Raw genomic sequence first — 26,001 nt, 5'->3', positions numbered from 1 at the left:
ACAGTAGAAATTCCCCAGCTGTGACCTATTTTGAGACTATACCCCTCAAGGAATTAAATTAGGGGTGTTGTGAGCATTTTGACGCCACAGGTACAGGTGTGCAGGTGTTTTACAGATTTTATTAGAATTAGGTCGTTAAAGAAATAATCTACATTTTTTCTAATAATATGTAGGTTTAGCTCAAAATATTTTATTATTATATGGAAAATAGCAGAAAAAACACCCCCGAAATTTGACACGCAATTTCTCCCGAGTAAGGGAATATCTAATATCTGGTCATAAACTGCTATCTGTACACACGACAAGGCTTTAAACGGAAATAATGAAATTTGTTTTTGAGTGGAAATCTTACAAGATTAGATTTCAGATACCAAGTTGCATTGGGCTGTTGTACCAGTACAGTTGAAACTCCCAAAAAATGACCCCGTTTTGAAAGCTACATCCCTCAAGGAATTTATCTAGAGGTATAGTGAGCATTTTGACCCCGCAAGTGCTTTGCAGAAATTAGTACACAATAGATGTTGCAGATTGAAAATTTCAATTTTTCCACAGATATGCCCTTTCAGTGCCCAATGTGTTGTGTCCAGCTTGTAGCACTGGAGACACACATCCCACAAATTGTTAAACAGGACCCCTCCAGTACAGTAATACCCCATATGTGGTCATGAACTGCTATTTGGGCACACTGCCTGGCTCGGTAGGGGCGCCATTTGGCTTTTGGAGCGCAGATTTTGCTTGGTAGTAGATTTGTTTGGTGTTTTACTGGTATTTCAGCTTATAATGTGGGGGCATATGTAATCTGTGCAGAGTACATATGGGTATATGTAAGCTGGGCGGAGTACATCAGGGCATAATAAGGTGATGTAATAATGGGGTAAATTAATAATAAAATTAATAATAAATTTTTGTGGTACGCAATCCTTTACGCACAGGCCAGGTTTTTGGGGCAGGTGTCGCGCTTATAAATGGTGTCCTTTCTTATACCCTTTCTGGAACACACTTTACACTTTTTGGGGGGGGAATTTCGCTGAGAAAGTGTTGCTCTGCTACAATAAGGCAGCTTCACTTCCAGCGGAGATGATTCAATTTTTAGGCAGACATGATTGGGCCCTCCCCGGTTCCAAAATATTAGGACCTTAATAATTACCTCTTAAAACTGAATGAATGTGCCCGTCTGCACATCAGGATAGCAAGTACGCATTATACAATGCCATCTGTACGATCTACACGGACAGTTTTATGTACCATGGGACACAGATATGTGGTAAATCAGGGGTATTGTACAAAATATCTGCGCTCCAGCATTGCCTAATCTTTGACTTCTTCATTAGCCATATAAGCAGCACAAGGCCCTAAAATGTCATCATCTCCTTTGCATCTACAGGGTCCACCTGTGGGGTCTAGCAAATGACGATGTGGGGTTTTTGGTGAAAAACTACAGGGCCTAAAAAATTTGTCTGGCCCATAATTTTGCATCATTGCGTTCCGAGAGTCATATCGTTTTATATTTCAGTTGACGGAGCTGTGTGAGCACTTGATTTTTGTGGAATGAGCTGTAATTTTTATTGGTGAATTTTGGAGTACATGCAATATATTTTAGCAATTTTTATTCTATTTTGTGGGAGGCGAGGAAACCAGAAAACAGCAATTCTGGCTCTGTTTTTTATTTATTTTTTACAGCGTTCACCGTGCAGTGTAACCAAAAAGTTTAACTTTATACTGCGGGTCAATAAGATTACCAAATTTACATCATTTTATTTACGTTTTACTATTTTCCCACAATAAAAATACTTTTCTCTAAAAAAAAATGTGGTTTTATTTAGTAAAAGTGTCAAAACAAATAACACAGATATGGTATCCCCGCGATCGTAATGACTCAAACAATAAAATTAACACATTAATTAAACTGCCGGATGAACGGCGTCCAAAGAAAACTGCAAAGAACGACGGCAACATTTTCTCTTTTCTCCCATTCCCCCCATAAAAAATAAAATAAAAATTTATCTACAAGTCCTATGTATCCCAAAATAATACTAATGAAAACTACACCTTGGCCCGCAAAAATCAAGTCCACATACGGCTACATTGATGGAAAAATAAAAAAGTTACGGCTCTTGGAATTCGGCGATGCAAAAACAGGCATTTCTTTCTAAAAGGGTTTTTAATGTGCAAACATAGGAAAACATATAAAACCTATACATATTTGGTATCCCCGTAATCGTGACGACCGATAGAATAAAGGTGACATGTTATTTATGCTGCATAGTAAACGGCGTAAATTTATAACATGACAATCAATGCTGGAATAGCTGCTTATTTCCAATTCTCTCCTAAAATAAGGTTAATGAAAGTTAATCGATATATTATATGCACCCAAAAATGGTGCAATTGAAAAATACAACTCGTCCTGCAAAAAACAAGCCCTTATGCGGCTATGTCGACGGAGTAAAAAAAAAGTTACAACTCTTGAAATGCGACCATGAGAAAACAAAAAATAATCCTTGGTCATTAATGTGCAAAATGGCCTGGTCATTAAGGGGTTAAAGATTAAACTCAATAACATAGTATACAGTTAGCTCCTCGGCTCCCTCTAGTGGCAGCTGCAGGCTGCCAGCATTTACTCCTTACCGATATTTGACATATACTTCAAACCCGCTCCATACTGTATGATACAGCCGACACTTCACTGTAACGAGTGGGATCCTGCTTAAATAACCCCTTAGATGCCGCGGTCAATAGCGGCCGCGGAATCTAAGCTGTTAGAAAGAGGGGGTGGACAACTCTGACGTCCCATAGCGGGTGCCAAGGGTTGTCATGGCAGCCTGGGGGCCTAATAAAGGCCCCCAGGACTGCCATCTTTGTGCTCCTATTAAGCCCTGCCAGAGGCTTAAACATGAAAAATAACTATAAATTTGGTATAACCGTAATTGTATTAACCCACAGAGTAAAGTTAACATGCCAGTGAGGAATCACTGTTTTTTTCCTATTCCACCCAACAAAGATTTTTTTTCTAGTTTCCTGGCTCTGCTTGGTACAGACCTTTAAGCATGAACATGAATTTGTATGCATTTCTTACACAATGTTATGTTTTGATGCAAAATTGCATGAAGGTGCCCATGAGTGTAAAGTGACGGGTGGCATTTTCACAATGTGTAAGGTGTTATATGTGTATGTAAAAAGTGTGAAAACTGTCACAGCAGCGAAAGAGTTAAGCTCAGAAAAATATCCATTGGTTTATTTTCCTGCCTTTCCTTGAAGCTAACAATTCTGCTAATCACATTAGCAATTATATAAAAATAACTAAACAATTTTCTGTCAGCATCACTACTTGTAGTCAACTATTTAGTCATAGTATCAAAGTCTGAGTGGTTCAGGTATTACATTAAATTGCCTTTCTGGTTTGCTATTCAAGTAATTACATTATATTGGAAACTGCACCTGCAAAACTTAAAACAATAACCAAGTTAAAAATGTGATGAATAACCTGCTAGGAAAACATCCCTAGTGGTTATAGCTGAACTAGCTGGTGTTTCTATTTAGCTCCTATATACATTATAATTGTGTTCAGCCTAATGATGAAAATTGCAGATACAATATGACTTATTGATGCTTATAAAAAGTTAAAATAGTTTTAATGAGACAGATCCATGTGGTAATTGCTATGTTACTAAAAAAACAAAAACCTTATAGCTGCTAGTTCAGCAGGTTTCTGTGGCTATATAACTGCATTTCTGCGCAGAATTCCCGATGTGGTTTGCACAAAATAAAACTACAAGAGACTACAGTTATGACTAAGTGTCCAGACGGTGCAAATTAATTCTATTACTTTAGAGACATAGGCGAGTTTGCCTTCATTTCTTAATATGCACATTAAAAGTAAACATTAAAGTGTTGTATGGGGTTGATAACCTTTTTCCCCTGTTGAACTAAGAGAGGACGTTCCCAAAACCAAGAGCCCCTCTATTTGCCAAAGCAAAGAGCTAATACAGGCTATTGGCAATGGAGGACCACCAAGCAATTAATAAACATCCATAGCTATCAATGGGTGTGGGGAAATACTTTCTTTTCCCTGCTGCAGGGAAAATGGGCATTTATATTGTCATTCCAAGGTGATAACAACTGATCACAGTCAGACCCTAAGTTTAAAAACTGGTTGTGCAAACTGGAGACTCAGTCCTACTAGGACATATTGGTAATAAAATAGTGCACTAAAGTGGCAAAAAACTATCATTTCTTTCGTAGAAAAATTGCTAAATTGATAAAGCTGCTTAAGTATTCAAGGAGGGTTGGACAGGGATAGACCACCCCCAATGAATATTCATGAGCAGCAATTTTGATTAAAGGGGTTGTTCACTTTGGACAATCTCTTTTTGTTACAAGTGTTCCCCAATAATACGTTGATCACAATTGGGAGAACATGGCAGCATGATTCCCCTGTAGCACCAGTAAAGGGAAAATTAAGTATTATACTGTTCCTATTAAAATTATTGAGTTGTTCATGTAAAACACAGACATGAGTCCTCCAGAATGAGACACCATCTTTGTAGCAACTCCGCTTGGCTAATAGATGAGGGTCCTGAAATGTCCAGGATTCTGTAATAGTATATTTGAAAATGACGGAGGGTAGGTAAGTTACAACCCGTGTTTATACCTTCCAGATCTTATACCATACGGAAAATACATTGCGGGTATGTTCTAAAGTGGCAGATTTGGTGCATACATTTCTGTGACTGTTTCAAAGATTTAAATGGATTTTGTACAAATTTGCGCACATCCTGCAGATACAACCCTGTTTAGATGAAAGGAACAAATTTCCAATTACAAATGTTTCTACAACAAATCAGCTGCGTGAACATACCCTAATACACCAAAATATGAGTTACATTGCAACCCTAGTTATATACATTAGAATTTCAAGTAAAGTTATACAGTTGTCAAGGAGAGTTGGACTAAACACTAGCAAATTCCTAGTGTAAAATTATTTTTCTTTACTAGAATCAATTATTTTACCGACCCTACTAAAATGTTAATTCATTTTGTTCAACAAAACATAATAGACTTGTATTGTCACTAAACGGCTGCTGACAATCCATTATTCTTGAACTAAGTAATTATGTCTTGTTCAGTAACAGTTCCACAGTTCATTTGTTACAGTCTATAACAGATGAGCATGTGTAAAGATTGATACAATTTAGCAAATTCTGGTTTTCCTCAAGGCATCAAAACTCTTTGTAACTAATTCTATCATATTGTTTTTTTGTTTTTGTTTTTTTTAATAAAAATGTATTGTCAAGTCTTATGTATTTCTGAATGTTGTTGGAGAAGGTGTCAGCTGCAAAAAAACAGTGTCTGCGGTGACCAGAGTCATCGGCAAAATGGTAAATCCAGCTCTTTATTTTATTATTTTCTGATGTGGAAAAAGCCATGAGTCCCAATACAAAACCTCTAGATAAAGATTGAGCAGAGATCACTTGTCACAGGTAGGAATGCAACATTCAAATTATTGTAATTCAGGCTACTTCCATATAAACAGTGAGATACATTATTGTACATACATTCTTTTTTAATATATTTTATTACGCAGAGAACATCAAAGGTAAAAAACTATTGTAAAAGGGTGAGGACTCTGGAAAAGAGCTATAGTCCCTGCATGTCTTAATTAACACCCTCCTTCGACATGTTTTCAGAATGTTGCTTCCTTTATTTCTGTTTTGAGCATTTTCATGATACTATCTGTTACCTAAAGCTTACCTACACTTTGAGATGACTTTTCAGAATAAGCTGTCATATGTGTGTACATGAAGAATAACACTATTTCTGTTCATAAGGCGAGATGAGCATCTCGCCTCAGGCGGTGCCCTGTTGCCTCTCTGATGGGGTGGCGGCGCCAGTGAAACCACCCGCCGCCACCCCCTCCTGCACTATAATTGTACCTGCGTCTATAGGACACAGGTGAAATTACATTAATAAGCGCTGAATGGCGGGACACGTTCCGTGCCCCGCTATTCAGCGCCTTTCACTGACGTAAGCGGTGCGATGTTGAGCTGCTTGCAACGTTGAATAACATGGCAAGGCAGCCTGCCAATCAGCGCCTTTCAATGACGCAACGTTGAAAGGCGCTAATTGGCCTGGCAGAATGACTTGCCCTGCCCCTCAGCGCCGTGTCGTTCAGCCCCAGCAGACCTGCATTGCAAGAAGGCGGCATGGGAACGGGTTTAGGTGAGTATGTAAAGTTTTGTGGTTTTTCTTGCTAAAAGTGTGAGGGGTTATATGTGCAGCACTATCTACAGGGTGGTAGGGATATATGTAGGGGGCAATATGTGCAGCACTATCTATAGGGGAGTAGGGCTGCATGTGGGAGGGCTATATATGCAGCACTATCTACAGAGGGGTAGGGCTGAAGGTGGGGGCTATATTTGCAGCACTATCTACAGGGGGTAGGGCTGTATGCGGGGGGTTATATATGCATCACTATCTACAGGGGAGTAGGGCTGCATGTGGAGGCTATACGTGCAGCACTATCTACAGGGTGTAGGGCTGTATGTGGGGGCTATATGTGGAGCGCTATCTACAGGGGGTGGGGGCTATATGTGGAGCACTATCTACAGGCGGTGGGGCTATATGTGGAGCACTATTTACAAGGGGCAATATCTACAGGGGGTACTATGTGGGGCACTATCTACAGGGGGCTCTATGTGGGGCACTGTCTACAGGGGGCTCTATGGGTGGCACTATCTACAGGGGGCTCTATGGGGGCACTGTGTGTGTGTATATGGGACACAGTTTATGGTGCAACTATAATCAGGGACAGAGTGTTATTAGAATTAGAGATGAGTGTATTGAGCGATTATATTTAGGGACGTAGTGTGTGGCACCATAAGAATTCTATCTTCGTTTATAGGTGCAGAAATGTTTGAAAAGTGAGAAGCTGAGGACATCTGAGCAGAAAACTGCTGAAATGGGCTGTGACCGGGAGAAGTCATCATATAGGTCTGGACCGGATGGAGAAGAGAAGAGAAAAAGAACAACTAGAATCTGAGACGTCACCGGTGGCTCACTTAATGTAAATGCTTATTCTGCCTCTAATCAGTAATGTAGTCATTGCATGATCTGCAGCGAGATAATGGGTGGTATGATTTTTTTTGTGAGGCTGCTAGTGATGTAGCACAGCCTGGGGGGGGGGGCGCCTTTTCAATTTTCGCCTCAGGCAGCAAAAATGCTAGAATCAACCCTGTGTATGTGCCATTTTTTAGCAGTTTTCCCCTCTGCAGGCTCTATCTCTAAGGGTATGTGCACAAGACCAATTTTCAGGCGTAATCGAGGCGTTTTACCGCTCGAATTGCGCCTGAAAAGACGGATCCAATACATCGGCAAACATCTGCCCATTGCTTGCAATGGGTCTTACGATGTTCTGTGCAGACGAGCTGTCATTTTACGCGTCACTGTCAAAAGACGGTGCGTGAAATTACGGCCGCTTCAAAGAAGTGCAGGACTCTTCTTGGGAAGTAATTGGAGTCGTTTTTAATTGACTCCAATGAAGAACAGCTCCAATTACGTCCGTAAAAGACGCCGCGAAAAACGCGTGAACTTGTAAAAACGTCTGAAATTCAGGAGCTGTTTTCTTCTGAAAACAGCTCTGTAATTTCAGACGTTTTTGGTGTTGTCGTGTGCACATACCCTTAGGGCATGCCCCCACGTGGCGGATTTCCTCCGCAACTGTCCGCATCAATGCCGCACCTAATCCGGGTTGCGGATTACGGCTGCGGATCTGCCCAAAATGTGCAGTAAATTGATGTGGACTAGCTGCTGCGGACTGCGGAAAAAGTGCTTCCCTTCTCTCTATCAGTGCAGGATAGAGAGAAGGGACAGCACTTTCCCTAGTGAAAGTAAACGAATTTCATACTTACCGGCCGTTGTCTTGGTGACGCGTCCCTCTTTCGGCATCCAGCCCTACCTCCCTGGATGACATAGTTACATAGTTACATAGTTACATAGTTAGTACGGCTGAAAAAAGACACATGTCCATCAAGTTCAACCAAGGGAAGGGAAAAGGGAAGATAATGGGTGGTATGATTTTTTGACGCGGCAGTCCATGTGACCGCTGCAGCCTGTGATTGGCTGCAGCCGTCACTTAGACTGAAACGTCATCCTGGGAAGCTGGACTGGAGACAGAAGAAGCAGGGAGTTCTCGGTAAGTATGAACTTCTATTTTTTTACAGGTTGCTGTATATTGGGATCGGTAGTCACTATCCAGGGTGCAGAAACAGTTACTGCCGATCGCTTAACTCTTTCAGCACCCTGGACAGTGACTATTTACTAACGTCTCCTAGCAACGCTCCCGTAATTCCGGGAGCCCCATTGACTTCCTCAGTCTGGCTGTAGACCTAGAAATACATAGGTCCAGCCAGAATGAAGAAATGTCATGTTAAAAAAGCAAGACGCATCCGCAGCACACATAACATGTGCATGACAGCTGCGGACTTCATTGCGGAATTTAGAATCTCCATTGAAGTCAATGGAGAAATTCCGCCATGAGTCCGCAACCAGTCCGCCACTGCTCCGCAACAGACAGAGCATGCTGCGGACACCAAATTCCGCTCCGCAGCCTATGCTCCGCAGCGGAATTTTACGCATCGTCTAAACGAACACTTCTAAATTTAAGTGGAAGTCAATGGAGAAACGGCTCCGCTGCGGATTAACGCTGCGGAGTGTCCGCAGCGGAATTCAAGTGAAATTCCGCCACGTGTGAACCCAGCCTTATTCTTTGTTGTCTCTGAGCTAGTGGGCAGAGTTTAACTGCTATCGTGTCTTCTAAAAAACTCTGGGCTTAAGATTACTAAAGTTCTGAACAACACAAATAAAAATAAAACTCTGTATAAACTCAATGTTGCTAGAAGACTCCTGAGTGAAGATAAATGGCTAAATTATTTCTAAATATTCTGCAGATTCATCAGCAATAGCCTGATGAAGATAAATTATGGGTCGCCAGTACTAATGGAATCCACCTTGTTGATTGCTCTTTAGTGTATAGTTGCTTAGTAAGGGTTCTCATTGGCCTCTTCTGTTTTATAAATTATAAGAATGTTTTAAAATTTGATATGGGCCTTTGAACTCCTCCTGGCTTAGCTGCCACTGCAATTGTAAAATAATAACAACTATTCATATAGAAAGCTAAATAAAAAGGAGTACATATAAAATAAATCAATATTATTGAAGAAATGCATATACTATAAAATGAATAACATTGCCATATTCAACATGTATACAATAGATCATAGCATATCTCTTCTATTCAACAGATTTGTCTGTAGAGCTGCCAAACTGCATTCCTGACAATCCAAAAACCTTACCTTAAGTCATATTAAAGGGATATTTTGGCCGTAGCAAGTGACAGCATATCATCTATTGCTAGAATGAATGGGCACCCTTTAAATTTTTCCCTGCACAGTGCAACGAACAACCAGGATGGGATCAGCAATTTGCCAAGAAAATGCCAAAGGGGTCATAGTTTAACTGTTCCCATGGGGTTGGACTTGCACTGGTGAGCAAGTGATAGCATATCTTAGAGATATGCTGTTACTTGCTTTAGCTGAAATAAACCCTTAAAGAAAACATTTCCCTAGATTTTAGGTCACTAAACCACCAGCCTGTGGTTATACTGCTGGGGTTTAGCGCCCTAAACATGCCCCTCTCAAAACCGTCAGTTTTATTATTTTGTCTAAATAGAAGTTATAATACATCGTGCACTGTACAGATGTATCTGTCTTTATCTTGACTTTTAACACATTAAAGAGGCTCTGTCACCAGATTCTCAAATCCCTATCTCCTATTGCATGTGATCGGCGCTGCAATGTAGATAACAGTAACGTTTTTTTTTTAAAAAAAACGTTCATTTTTGGCCAAGTTATGAGCTATTTTATATATATGCAAATGAGATTTTAAATGGACAACTGGGCGTGTTTTTTTTCCTATGTCCAACTGGATGCATTGTGTTTTTAACTGGGCGTGTTTACTTGTTTTACTAACTGGGCATTGTGAATAGAAGTGTATGATGCTGACGAATCAGTGACCAATCAGCGTCATGCACTCCTCTCCATTCATTTACACAGCAGCATCACGTTCTTATTAGAACGATGTGCAGCCACATACACAAGTGTCCTGATAAAGAATACACATGACCTCCAGCCTGGATGTCATGTGTATTCAGAATCCTGACACTTCTGAATCTTTTCTGTGAGATTTCCAGCATGCATTGCAGCGCCGATCACATGCAATAGGAGATAGGGATTTGAGAATCTGGTGACAGAGCCTCTTTAAATACACAGTGACAAGATCCTTTATCTTGACTTTTTCACTGACTTTTCAATGGCTTTTGTTGTGTGATATCACGTGCAGCAAGTTATCAGAGTCAAGAAAAAGATGGCTACATCCATATGTAAATTACCAGTGAAGAATCCTGATGCTCTATATAATAACTTCTTACAGATAATAACTTTTTACATATTCCCTAAACACATCAATCATAAACATCACATTAGTAGCTTCACGGATTATCTCCCATCATGCCTGCATGCGTGACAAAAGTTAGCTATTTCTTTCTTTACAGCAGAAAGTCCAGATAACAAATTCCAAGTTTTGAATTGCATTTACTTAGAAAAGATATTTCTTAAGAAATCACCAGACTTACAGTGTCTCAAGAGAAAACAAAGTCAAGCAGAACAGTGGTTGCATCAGGAATTTCGAGATGTTTAGAGGAAATTCTAAATCACATCCTAAAACAACCAGTTGGCCATTTAGTTAAGATATTGTAGACCATTTAACTTATTATGAATCAGTGAGAAAATGTATTATATAGCTGCTTGTACTTTGGATTTCCAGGGATGTTCTACTTCAAGGACACGAGTTTATCAGTATCTGAAAGGCTCATGGGAATACATTTGTCATTTTCTCCCACAGATACATGCACATATGTTTTTGCTTATATACTTATCTTAAATGCATTAAACATCTGAGCACTTATGCCACACATATATATAAACTAAGTATATGTTATTTAATTTTATGTCATTAGGAAAAAAAATTGTGTGGGTACCATACAAATATCCTTCTTTTGTTGAGAACATTATTTTATTGCATTTATTTAATTTTTTGCTTAATACCCTTTGTTACTGAAATGTATATGTATAACTATATATATATATATATATCCAAGAAGAAAATTCAGCAGCACTCCAATGATCAAGGTGAAAAAAAAGTGAAATTTATTGTGCCAACATGGCAATGCAACGTTTCCGTCCCACCTTGGGACCTTTCTCAAGCATAGTGATACATACATATTCAGTGGTTTATATAGTGTGTATCCAATCAGTATCGTCAATCTCACTGACGATACTGATTGGATACACATTGGATACACACTATATAAACCACTGAATATGTATGTATCACTATGCTTGAGAAAGGTCCCAAGGTGGGACGGAAACGTTGCATTGCCATGTTGGCGCAATAAATTTCACTTTTTTTTCACCTTGATCATTGGAGTGCTGCTGAATTTTCTTCTTGGATATGCGTATGGTCTTTGGATCGGGACTATCAGCTGGCACCCTTCATTATTGGAATGTGTACGTTGAAATAGAGTGCTGCCGTTTTTTCTACTGGTATATATATATATATATATATATATATATATATATATACACACGCACACACACACACGCACACGCACATATATATACATACACACACACATAAATATATATTCCTATAGAATGTTGTGTAGTGTAGACTCACACTCATAACTGCACATTTCTCATTACATTTTATATTATCCTCTATCACAGGATGCATATAGAAGACAACTATTAATTACTTATTACTGGATTATTGTTGTAATTAAAACTTAGCTTTTATTAAGTGGATAAAATAAAATTACTTTCAAAGATATATGTTAAAATGGCAGAAAATACCAAACCACTTGGTTTCACCAGTTCGAAGGGATATGGGCGATAGGTATGTGCAGGTGGAACATGCACAGCGGATTGTCGCTACAAGTAAGGATTGTCGTGAGCTGCCATTTTAACATATATAATTGACAAATACTTTTGTATAATAAAATCGATTTTTACTGGAGTATAACAACCTGGAAAAATCTTGCTAAAAGTTTACAAGTTATAATGTTTATAAGGAACTATAAATCCAGAAGAAGAAGTTAGGCTAAATTCACATAATTTATGGCGTAGTCAGCATATATGGCGACGTGAACATAGAATTTAGTGGGAAAGCATTTACCATGGTGTCCTTTTGCATACTTTTGGTCGGGATATGTCAGAATCCCACAGTCTCAACTTGAAAGAGAAAACATAGTGGACTGCACTTTTCATTACAACAGTATACAACATAAAAAAATAAAAATTATATATATATATATAGATAGTCGTCCAATAAGAGACAGCACTCCAAGTAGTAGTGAAAAACGGCTTTTTATTAGCCAAGGGCTAATAAAAAGCCGTTTTTCACTACTGCTTGGAGTGCTGTCTCTTATTGGACGACTATAGAGGAATTGGGAGCCGTGATCCGGCTCTTGGGACGTGCACCCACTTGTACCTTTGACTGGTGCTGCTGGATGATGGACTTTATATATATACAGGGTGGGCCATTTAAATGGATACACCTAAATAAAATGGGAATACTTGGTGATATTAACTTCCTGTTTGTGGCACATTAGTATATGGGAGGGGGGAAACTTTTCAAGCTGGGTGTTGACCATGGCGGCCATTTTGAAGTCGGCCATTTTGTATCTAACTTTAGTTTTTTCAATGGGAAGAGGGTCATGTGACACATCAAACTTATCGAGAATTTCACAAGAAAAACAATGGTGTGCTTGGTTTTAATGTTACTTTATTCTTTCATGAGTTATTTACAAGTTTCTGACCACTTATAAAATGTGTTCAAAGTGCTGCCCATTGTGTTGGATTGTCAATGCAACCCTCTTCTCCCACTCTTCACACACTGATAGCAACACCGCAGAAGAAATGCTAGCACAGGCTTCCAGTATCCATAGTTTCAGTTGCTGCACATCTCGTATCTTCACAGCATAGACAATTGCCTACAGATGACCCCAAAGATAAAAGTCTAAGGGGGTCAGATCGGGAGACCTAGGGGGCCATTCAACTGGCCCACGATGACCATTCCACTTTCCATGAAACTGTTCATCTAGGAATGCTCGGACCTGACACCCATAATGTGGTGGTGCACCATCTTGCTGGAAAAACTCAGGGAACGTGCCAGCTTCAGTGCATAAAGAGGGAAACACATCATCATGTAGCAATTTCAGATATCCCGTGGCCTTGAGGTTTCCATTGATGAAGAATGGCCCCACTATCTTTGTACCCCATATACCACACCATACCATCAATTTTTGTGTTCCAACAGTCTTGGAGGGATCTATCCAATGTGGGTTAGTGTCAGACCAATAGCGGTGGTTTTGTTTGTTAACTTCACCATTCACATAAAAGTTTGCCTCATCACTAAACAAAATGTTTTGTGTAAACTGAGGGTCCTGTTCCAATTTTTGTTTTGCCCATTCTGTAAATTCAGTGCGCCGATCTGGGTCATCCTCGTTGAGATGCTGCAGCAGCTGGAGTTTGTAAGGGTGCCATTTGTGAGTAGCTAATATCCGCCAAAGGGATGTTCGACTGATGCCACTCTCCAGTGACATGCGGCGAGTGCTACGCTGTGGGCTCTTGCTGAATGAAGCTAAGACAGCCACTGATGTTTCTTCATTAGTGACAGTTTTCATGCGTCCACATTTGGGCAAATCCAACACTGAACCAGTTTCACGAAACTTGGCAAGCAGTTTGCAAACTGTAGCATGGGAGATGGGTGGTCTCGTAGGGTGTCTTGCATTGAAATCTGCTGCAATGACCCGGGTACTGCGTTCACCAGACATCAACACAATTTCCATCCGTTCCTCACGTGTTAACCTCTGCGACATGTCAATGGCTGTAAACAAAGAGAAGCTTGTAAATAACTCATGAAAGAATAAAGTAACGTTAAAACCAAGCACACTATTGTTTTTCTTGGAAAATTCTCGATAAGTTTGATGTGTCACATGACACTCTTCCCATTGAAAAAACTAAAGTTGGATACAAAATGGCCGACTTAAAAATGGCCGCCATGGTCAACACCCAGCTTGAAAAGTTTCCCCCCTCCCATATACTAATGTGCCCCAAACGAGAAGTTAATATCACCAACCATTCCCATTTTATTTAGGTGTATCCATATAAATGGCCCACCCTGTAGATAGATATATATATATATGCAGTATATTGTGTGGTATAGCTTTTTTTGGATTGGCAGTCTATGGTAGAGACATACAGTTGCCTACAACTTGTCTATATGTTCAAAAGGATCATTTCAAACCGAACGCGGTGTGAATTTTGCCTAAGCCATTGAATGAGCAATACATTCAAATAATAAGTATAGTAGATGAGAAACTGGGTGGACCAAGAAACACGTTAACTTTATTCCTCCAAATTCGAAGTTTTCAGGTGTGCTCACATAGCTTGATGGATCTGGTCTACTGTTAATCAATATGCATGATGTTATTAACGTCCCTATAGGGATTGTGTCTTATCCCTGTATTCCTGTGAGTTTTTTCCTGGTAAGTTTCCTCCAAAACAAAATATGCTTAACAAAACCCTTTGCCCTTGAATGACATTTTCCAATATTCCCCTTAAAATAATTTGCGTTTACAAATCTTTATTTACATGATGTTTTATTGGTCGATGAGTAAATTTAGAAATCTGCTATACTCCTGTTACCAGAAAACATTGCATCATGGGGGTTCACGTTATAAATAGTTATACTTCAACAGTTACACAGTTAGAACTGGTTAATACTACTATTAGGCCACACAGCAGAATGGAGTTGAACGACTGTTTGGACCAAAGTAATCCAGCAGAAATTTAGAGTATTGGAAGCAGCTATGTATATAATTGGAGAAAACTATTTTAAATAACATGAAATCAATGGAAAAACAATTGGGGCATGCAGTTGAGGTAATCTGCAATAAATAAGCTATCCGAACAACATTCATTGTTTGCAGAATACAACCAACCATCTACAGAGGTATTTCATATGAATTCAGAAAAGGCCAAAACAGCAGGAGACCAGCTCTTTGAAAGGAGCCCCAATCCAGACCAATTTTTTCTGTGACGGATTTTCACCAATTTTCTCTGCATCATTAGACGAGATAGGGCAGGAGGAGGAAACTTGCTTGGCGCATCAGGGGAAAAAAGCATCACACCGCATCATTGGGACAGAGAGAGCCGGAGGAGAAGCACCAAGGAAAAAGCATAGAAAAGAAGAGAGGAGGAGGGAGGCTAAGACAAAGGCACAGCATGCTGCACTGAACAGCCAGTGGGATTGCTAAGCAAGTAAGCCTGCAGACTTCTACTGGGTTGTCAAAGATAGCAGTGGGGGGATATAGAGAGCGGAGCCTGAATGGGTCTAAGAATAAGAGAAGTCATGCTGGTATACTGTACTCTATAAAAATTAGAGGGGGAACCATGCTAAATGAGAGAGAGAGAGAGAGCCATAATGGGGACCAGAAACTAGAGGGGGGCATGCTGGGAATAAAGAGGAAAAAAAGATTTAGAGGGGGAGCCATGCTGGGGAACAAGAGGGGAACTATGCTGGCGAACAAGAGTTAGAGTGGGAGCCATGCTGGGGACCAGGAACGATCGACGGCAATGCTGGAGACTACAAATGTGAGGGGAGTCATGCTAGGGACTAGGAATGAAAGGACACTTGCACCGTATGGACAAAATAAACACCTTACCCATCTGGGCACTAACCAAGCAGCAGGTTTCCTTACCTATTAAGGTACCGTGTTCATTGGATCAGGCTTTTTACTCTATCCTTCATGAATTGCCAGGCTAACTGCAGAGTTTTTGTGGCTCATTAACTAGCCCAGTAGTGTCATCTGTACAGATTTGGGCTAGGGAAAAAACAAGTACTGGAGCAGAGGGAATGGCAAGTCCTTCTACCAATCTTACTTGCCATTCCATAGAAATCCAGGCCAAAAAACAGACTTTACTAAAGCCTTAGCAAGCTAAGCTTTACTGAGAAACCCAACTTTCCTGGATCTCTCATCTCACCCACCTTAAACAGCCTGGTCAGAAATACAGCCCCTCCTGTACTTCCCAGCCACAGGCTTACAATATACAGTATATATATTGTGTATATATCTATGTAAACTGGCAGTTAAATCCCTTTATACCAGTGCTTCTCAAACTGCGAGGCGTAGATGAGGAGACAATTTTGACAGAAGTATATTATACGCAGGCCTTGCCATGGTTTAAGCAATCTCTAACAGTAACATAACTTACTCCTTTTGTGCTTTTTTTAAATCAGGAGATACATTTTCAGATAAATTAAGGTAATCTTTAAACATTTTCGCATGGACTACGACCAATGTTGAGGCCCATGCATCACCATGATTTAGCTGGTGAGGCCCAAGTAGAAAAAGACTGAGAAACTCTGCTCTATACAATATGTATGTATGTCAAAATAAATGGCTTATAACAAAATAATCTGTTCTATCATGTGTATTTGTATGTAATGTTATTTTAGCTGTGACTTCATGATTATGATTGTATATGGCATATTCTAATATGATGGAGAAAAGAGACTTCACGTCTAATATTCTATTCAATTTGGCCTGAAACATCAAATAACACTATTTTGTTAGGCAGTAAAACTATATGAAATGTGAATAATTCAAAAGGTATGCGAGATCAGTGTTATGAATTTAAAATTAAGCTTTCTATCTCAAGAAAGTTACACTGGGAAAAATAAAAAAGAATAGAAAACATTGTCTCAATGCAGGAAAATCTAAGGGAGTTATCAATTTTAGGAATACATTGTATACTCTGAACTGACCATTATTTACTGCATAGCTTCAGGTCTTTCCAAAGCTCAATTAATAATAGGAATGTAATTTATATTTGAACATACAATATGATAATGCATCACAACATGAAGGCCTCTAAAGATTTTTGGCTCGATTGATATGAAATATTAGTTTATATGTAAAACTATATAATGGCTTTAGAAAGATGTACATTTTGTTACATAAAGAATTCATACATAATTTACCATGTATCTTTTTTTTTTTTTTTTCCTTGAAATTTATTTCCCTTGCCATAGGATTACATTTGAGGTCTCAATTGCATAAAATCGACTATTTTATATGGGCCCATCTTACATATTATTTCTGTGTATTGCCTTATTTCCAAGTCATGGCAGCTGTTACTATGCTAAGGTTTGAAGCACACTTCAAAGTACCATTATCCTTAGTAAGAAATCTTTGCTAGAGGTGTGCAAGGACTGGATGCAGAGGAACAGAAGCTACAGGACAAGACGTAGATGTTGCAGCTAACACTTTGTAGAAGCCCCCATCAAGATATAAACCAAACAGACAAGATTTGGCCACATCAGCAATAGAATATCAGACATTTAAAACACAAAAAATCACCTTAGATGATCGTATTACTTGTGATCTCCCACAACCTTTTTCAAGAATTTTCCCACCTTGGAATGGATTTTGTCTCCTCCGTACCAGGCTGTCGGGATCTGCAAATAATGTGAAACATGTTTATTTTATTTTTTTGAGAAGTTAGTGCTTTTCCATTTCTCTCTTTGGTAGAGGTGACCTTTTTTGCTTACGTGACGACAAGAAGTGCAGCCATATTGTTATTATACCATCAGCTAATCAGAGTTGACTATCTTTCTGTTAATTGGACATTTTGATAAAATTACAGTTTACTATGAGTTTATGAGAAGCTATTATTTAAGGTGACAACCAATATGGCTGCACTTTCTTTTGTCACTTTAGCAAAAATTGCCACCACAACTAAATAGAGAAATGGCAATTAAAAATAACTGGTCAGTTTGTAACCACATATGCAGTGCTATAAACATAACCAAATTTAGGTAATAGCGCCATTAAATAATGCTGTTTTATGGCTATTACCACTATACCGCGTTCCAAATTATTATGCAAATGTTATTTTGAGCTGATTTTCCTAAATAGTCGATGCAAATGACAGTCAGTATAATCTTCAAGCCATCAACCGTTGGAATATAATGTGAATTTTATTGAACAAATCTCCTAATGATAACAGTTTTTGTTTTAGAAGTAAAAAACTCAAAATGCACTGTTTCACATTATTATGCACAATAGAGATCAAAACATTTTAAAGGTTGTAAAGAGAACTAAAATAGTAATTTGTTGAATTTGCAGCATCAGGAGGTCATATTTACAGAAATCAAAAGCTCTTTCAATCAAAAAAAAACCTTACCAGGCCAAGTTAGATGTTAACATAGGACCCCTTCTTTGATATCCCCTTCACAATTCTTGCATCCATTGAATTTGTGAGTATTTGGACAGTTTCTGCTTGAATATCTTTGCAGGATGTCAGAATAGCCTCCCAGAGCTTCTGTTTTGATATGAACTGCCTCCCACCCTCATAGATATTTTTCTTGAGGATGCTCCAAAGGTTCTCAATAGGGTTGAGGTCAGGGGAACATGGGGGCCACATCATGAGTTTCTCTCCTTTTATGCCCATAGCAGCCAATGAGACAGAGGTATTCTTTGCAGCATGAGATGGTGCATTGTCATGCATGAAGATAATTTTGCTACGGAAGGCACGGTTCTTCTTTTTGTACCACGGAAGAAAGTGGTCACTCATAGACTCTACGTACTTTGCAGAGGTCATTTTCACACCGTCAGGGACCCTAAAGGGACCTACCAGCTCTATCCCTATGATTCCAGCCCAAAACATGACTCCGCCACCTCCTTGCTGACGTGTCAGCCTTGTTGGGACATGGTGGCCATTCACCAACCATCCACTACTCCATCCATCTGGACCATCCAGGGTTGCACGGCACTCATCAATAAACAACACGGTTTGAAAATTTGTTTTCATGTATTTCTGAGCCCACTGCAACCGTTTCTGCTTGTGAGCATTGTTTAGGGGTGGCCAAATAATAGCTTTATGCACACTTGCAAACCTCTGGAGGATCCTAAACCTTGAGGTTCGCGGGACACCAGAGGCACCAGCGGCTTCAAATACCTGTTTGCTGCTTTGCAATGGCATTTTAGCAGCTGCTCTTCTAATCCTATTAATTTGTCTGGCAGAAACCTTCCTCATTATGCCTTTATCTGAACGAACCCGTCTGTGCTCTGAATCAGCCACAAATCTTTTCACAGTACAATTATCACGCTTAAGTTTTCTTGAAATATCCAATGTTTTCATACCTTGTCCAAGGTATTGCACTATTTCACGCTTTTCGGCAGCAGAGAGATCCTTTTTCTTTCCCATATTGCTTGAAACCTGTGGCCTGCTTAATAATGTGGAACGTCCTTCTTAAGTAGTTTTCCTTTGATTGGGCAGACCTCGAAAACTAATTATCACAGGTGTCTGAGATTGATTACAATGATCCAAAGAGCCCTAAGACACAATACCATCCATGAGTTTCATTGAAAAACTAATAATTAAATGTTTATGACACTTAAATCCAATGTGCATAATAACTTGGAACACGGTGTATATCTGCTCTTGTATAATGTTTATGGGGATGATACTTATACATACAAAAAGCATCCAAATCCACATAGGGGAAAAAGGGGAAAATTAGATATGATGACATCACATAGTCTTTAATGTCAGAGATTATGATCATGACAAGAATGTGACTATTATTGAATTACACATTATTTCAAAGACATTTATATCTCCTTTTCTTTTGTGTAATTACTCTCTAAAAATGTAGTGTATAATTAGAGACATATTTTTACCATAGCAACAATATCTACAATGACAAAAAAAAGGAAAGAGATGTTGCTATTTAATATGGAGAAGGAAACAGTACAATACAAGTACTGCAAATAAATTCCCTCTGTAGGTAATTAGCTGAAGCATCGGTTTATCATGTTTATTGATAGAATGCCATCATCCAGTCTCAAATGTTTTTTCAATATCTAAAATAAATATTTGCTCCATGAAGAAAATACATAATGTAACATGTCAACAATATGCTTTATCCCAAAACACAAAGCTCCAACTATTTTTCAATTACTACTTCTGTGGTATTTGTTACATTTATCTAATCGTGCAACATAACTGTATATAAATCCGTGCCCAATAAACATAAAATGACTGTTGTAGAAGGGCAGATAGAAAAGAACAAATACCACTCATATCACATTATGTTGTCACTGAAAGCATTACAAGAGTGCAAAGATGTCTTTAGATATTGAGAATGAAACCACATGACAGTGAATAGTTATTATTGGTCTCCTGGTATAAACCTGTCTACAAGCCTTTTTGCATGACCATCCAATATTTTTTTTTAATCCATTATCTTTTTATTGAAAAATGAGAGAGAAAACAGAGGTTCATCAGAACAACAATTATCATATAGTGATATAGCATTTAAATAGTAATACATCATGCAAATACTGTCAAGTAATAGAATTGTGATAAGAACTGTACAATGGTATTAATACATGGTAAGCTAAACGTATGGGGAAGGCAGAAAACCACGATAGGAAGGGAAAAGGTTGGAAAACAAAAGTAGTTCCTAGATCCATTAGAGGTAGATAGAAGTAGTCGGTCCGAGTATATGCGGTAATCTATAGATCAAAATGTACAAATTAGTCAGATAGCTTACTGCTAGGAAGCATGAGGGATGAAGTCCTGACAAGGTTCATTCGTAAGAGATATTTGGTGTAGACAAGCGGTATAATTGCCAAAGTGCCTTGGGAACGTTTTTGAAGATGCTGAGTGACAACAAATCTGGGAGTAAACCACCTATGAATTCAACTTGATCAAGACTTTAGTGAAGCCCTTGTGGATAAGAACATGTCTGTCATTACCAGATGCTACTCTCATGGTAAAAAATACTCTACTAAATTGACCTTCTAGGGCATACATGGAATCAGCTAACCTATTATCACGAACCCACTACCCTACTTAACCCTTGTCTTCTTTCTCCCCCTTCTCTTTATCCTAGATCCAATCCTTGATCCCCCTTTACATTACAACATTTCTATCTAGCAGGCATTACCTTCTTATGTTTCTCTATGCCAATCATTCCATCAGTGGAGACTAACCAGAAATATTTCTGCTCCACTAGTTGCCTAGTCATCATAAAGAGTGTACCAGATTTCTCCATGTCTGCTCTTTCAGATGGAGCTCGACCTCAAGTCTTAGACTTGATTGGACACCTTGTAATCTATATATTTTGAACAAAAAAATTGTGCAAAACACAATCCAATAAACGTACTCCCACTAAGGCTTCGTTCACATCTGCGCTAGGGTTCCATTCACACGTTCCGTCTGAGCTTTCCGTCGTAACGGAGCCCTGACAGACACAAACGGAAACCAGAGGTTTCCGTTTCCATCACCATTGATTTGAATGGTGACGGATCCAGTGCCAATGGTTTCCGTTTGTCTCCATTGTGCAAGGGTTCCGTCATTTTGACAAAATCAATAGCGCAGTCGACTACACGTCAGAATCAGGTTAGCCTAATCTATAATAGGCTGTTGGTAGTTCAATACGGACCTTTGGTAACAGACTCCATTTAAAATCTCTGAAGGTAACCAGGCAGTCAGAAATAATGGCCTCGTTGATTGTTTTATTCACATATAGCACCCTTGTAGCACTAGAGTTGCACTCACAGGGAGTCGGTTAGATTTAGGTGAGGACTAAAGGTCTAATAGAGGGTGGTTTTCAATATATTAGTATTATTACATGAACCCTAGTTTAGATAAAGCTCTCTACATTTTAATTGGCCATGCAACACAAAATTCAGGGAGCAATAAAAATATATTTAGAATAAAAATCTGATTTAATACTATGTCACGGTAATCACTTGTTAAACACTATTTAAGAGATTTTGTTCTTAAATATGAATAGTGCTGATAGTAATATTAATGATAATAAAAATGTTTACTCTTATATGAGGATTGTATATCTTCAGAGTATTGCATTGTAATAATCAGTCAATTTCATTCACTGTACTAGTTTACAAAATGTTAAATTAACCTTACATCACATTATTACGCTATTATTTATTAACAAATAAATCCACATTTATATTGCCAAATCTTTCTTTGGATTTCCTACTGTAATTTCGAGATCATTTTGTATAATTTCAAACTGTGGTTAGTCATAGTTATATTGCTTTTGCTAGCAATTATCTGAAAATTGAGATAATGATTAGGAGTTATTTCAGAAAAATTGCATATGCCATACCGTTTTTAATCTGAAAAGACTGGTTTCAAAAATGGGAAACTGGTTGCAAATGTCCTAATTATTAACAGTCCTACAAGCCACCCTCGTGGTAACATGTTTAAATCTGATCAGATAAAGTGTTACACGGTCAATTTCAATTAAATTAGTATTATTTAATTGGCAAATGTATTTCCAGTGATAGTATAAATGCTCTGTGTAGGACTATGCCAGGCTCTGGGAGCAGTATTAAAACAATATATATATTTTTTATTGATACAGCCATATGGGACAGCTGTTTTTTTGAAGGATGTGACCATCATTATAATACTTAGAAACCATAAGAAAAGAAAGTTGCATTGCTATCGCCAACGGTGCTGTTAGATAAATGTTCCTAGGGAGGTACAAAAGGTACAGATGCAGCACAGCGGGGGTACCATACACAAGATTTACAGACTTGTACTGTATTGGGAGGAGAGCATAATAAGTAACCTTATACCCCCATAGCAAAACACAGAATGAGGCCCCATTCCACCGCGATCCACATTATGAGCAAATAAGTGCAGTGATCATTAACTACTAAGGCTGACCCTCTAAGATACTGGGACCCAAAGGTGCTGTTATGGCAACTAGTTTGATAGATATGTCCATCGAGGAAAGAGCATAAAAGAGTGGATGACTAGGTGACTAAGGACAGTTCTCTTTAGCCTCCAACATTTCTAACTATGGTTGCTGCTTCCCATCCCCAATTGTATTTGGAAGAGCAGCTCTGAAGCCCAAATTGCTGCTTCAACAAGTGAAATATTGTGCAGACTAAGAAAAACTATGAGGGCATGTATTATGTGGGTTATTTTATTATTATTATTAATATTAAGTGAGTATACAGAAAAAGATAAAAAGTTAGTTAAGGTCCAATGTAATACATTGGATTGATATGTGACGTAACATTATCACCTCATGGGATAAGGGATATCAAGATGTAGTGTCTATCCAAAGATGGTGATAGTAATAGTCTGTTTAAAAACCAGCTAGAGAGGGAGAAACTACCCAAAAGCCGCAATTTTTGCGACTTGTAGCCCCTTTGCAACATTTCTATGCCAGAAAATGCCTGGCATAGAAACGTTGTTAACTTTCCCCTTTTGTATGCAAAAGATTTCACAGAGGTAAAAAAAAATCTGATATGTTTACCAAAAGATAGAGGAAGCCCCATCCTCCTAATGCCATCTCTAGAATGATGGTGATTTATCAAGAAAAATCTTGTGTGGTACCACTGATTGTAGTCTCCTAGTGATATTGTTAGGTATCAGCTGAAGTCCAAGGATATAGCTAGGATGTCTAATCCATATGTCATTGGTGTGAGTCTATTCTTGGAAGGGCACAGTGGAACCTTTGGCGTTTATCAGACACATCGCTACCTTCATCCATGGACTGTTGTGCTGTTTAGTTACAGATCAGCCTCATTTACTTGCATAGAGCTAAGACACAACACCATTTACTTCTGTTACATGCCGACATGGTGAAATCTTAGCATTACCGTGACCACAACCTCAATGTTTCTCTATGGGAAACAAGGTGGCGCACGACTTTGTGACCATCACAAAAAGTCTGACCATGTCAGATTTTTTTGTGGTGGTCAGAAAGTCACCGCCTCATTGTTTTCTCTAAAGAAACATTGAGGCCACGTCATGGTAATGTCGCATTTTTACCACTACTGCAATGTAGTCCTAGCCTTAGTCAGATTTACAGAGCACAGTGCATATTACCGAATTGCTTACACTTACAATTTAAGGCTGCAAAAAAGCAAATTTGTTTATTTTACTTACCATAACTAGCTAAAGAGAGTATTTCTCCAAAAGTCCAATTAGAAGAAATTATAATTGACACAAATATAATTGTGGTCTAATTCTCCAGTTAGCTCCAAACATTTAGTGCTAAGGGTATTTTAACATAAAACAGTTAATGTTTTGGGCCATGACAAAAAGGCAATTATTTGCTATAATGTAATAATATAAAAACTACAATAATTACAGTGAGAAATAATATTTACAAAATGTAAATAACATTTTAATATACTTTTAGGTCAGGATCACACACACAGTTTTGGTGCAGCTTTTGGCCCAGTTTTCTTTAGCCAAACACAGAAATGGACACATGCGAAAGGAGAGGCATCGGTCTTTTCTTTATATCTTTCCTTCCTTTTGGAGCCACTTCTGGCTTTGGCTTAGACCACTGATCAAAAAACTACCACAAAAACTGCATCAAAACTGTGTGTGTGATCCTGACCTAAGGGATTGTGTGATCCTGGTCTAAGGGATTAGCAGCAAATGGTCTTGAGCACTGCAATCTTTGGTGCAAAGAGATGAGGACACTAAAGTCCAACACAGGTTGCTCTGTGTTATTTTTTTCCAGTTTGACAACTCAGCAGTACGGGGTATAAATTTCTTGTAGCAACAGAAAACAGTAACACAAAATAAGCCCTAATGCACATGACCATGTGTGCCGCGCAAGTGCCATCCATGATCAGTGGAAAGATAGGACATGTTCTATCTTTCGACGGATCGGAGATTCGGGTCAATTTTCACGGACCCCTTTCACCCACTAAAGTGAACGGGTCCGTGAAAACTACCGGGTGCCACTCGGATGCCATAAAAAACGGCCTGAGTGGCACTCTGTTGTGTGCAACTGGACTGAATACATGGTCATCTAAGCAGTAAAGAACGAAAAACGCATGGCCTTTAACAATCAGTATTAAGAGTCATGTGGTTTTGCAGGTATAACAGCGATTTTTTTTGTTTTTTCATCACCGTTCCGTTGACACATGTGCATTAGGGCCTGTCTTTTGGATGAGTTGTACTTTGTGATTTTAGGCTGGAATCACACATGCAGTTTTTGTGGCAGTTTTTAATTCAGATTTTAAAGACAAACACAAAGGTCAAAATAAGTACTTTTCCTTCTTTTTGGTTCCACTCCTGTGTTTGGCTCAAAAAAGGGAATCAAAAACTGCCCCAAAAAAATGCATGCGTGATTCCTTCCTTAGGCCAGGATCACATACACAGTTTTAATGCAGTCTTTGGCTCACTCTCTTGAGCCAAAGCCAGAAGTGTATCCGAAAAAAAGGGATGGTATAAAAAAAAAAGACTGATACATCCTCTTTCTTTTCTGTCCACCGCTGTTTTTAGTTAAAGAAAACTGCAAAAAAACAAAAACTGGACACAAAACTGCATCAACACTACGTGTGTGATCCTGGCCTTAAAGGGGTTTTCTGAGTTAATACAAAATGTGGCCAAGAGGGATGGACGCAATCAAACAAAAAAAAGGCATTACTCTCTCAGAGGAATGGTGATGTGAGTATAATTTTTTTTATTGTATATCTGATTGGGGGTGGAAATGAATAGTGCACGGCCGCAATGGTTGTGCCACAGTTATGGCGCACGGCTGCAGTCACGACCAGCAGAAAGATGTGACAGATTTATTAGAAGGCGTGCACCTCTTTCTTAATCTGTCGCACCTTACACCAGCAGAGCAGATGGCCAGGACTGGCATATAAAAAGCCAATCTTAATAAATCTGCCCCATAAAGTACAAGTAGCTAAAAAAAGCAAGATCCTTGTTTAGTTTAATTATTTTTAGGCCGGACTCCTCGGACAGAGAACAATTGCAAAATCCTGCTCCTAATATATTGCAGTTTGATGAATTCTCA

General features: G+C 38.8%; 1 protein-coding gene across 1 annotated transcript in view; it reads left to right on the top strand.

Annotated features, from left to right (window-relative positions):
* Nucleotides 1-5,323: 5,323 nt before the first annotated feature.
* CABCOCO1 (ciliary associated calcium binding coiled-coil 1) overlaps nucleotides 5,324-26,001 on the top strand; it is a 106,242-nt gene continuing 85,564 nt past the window's right edge. Inside the window, exon 1 of the mRNA XM_075842642.1 lies at nucleotides 5,324-5,378. Coding sequence (XP_075698757.1) covers nucleotides 5,376-5,378 — 3 coding nt within the window. The 5' untranslated portion in view covers nucleotides 5,324-5,375. The remainder of the gene's footprint in view (nucleotides 5,379-26,001) is intronic.

Source organism: Rhinoderma darwinii, chromosome 11 (assembly GCF_050947455.1).
Source record: "Rhinoderma darwinii isolate aRhiDar2 chromosome 11, aRhiDar2.hap1, whole genome shotgun sequence".
In the NCBI taxonomy this organism is placed as follows: domain Eukaryota; kingdom Metazoa; phylum Chordata; class Amphibia; order Anura; family Rhinodermatidae; genus Rhinoderma; species Rhinoderma darwinii.
This window is presented reverse-complemented; position numbering and strand designations above follow the sequence as displayed.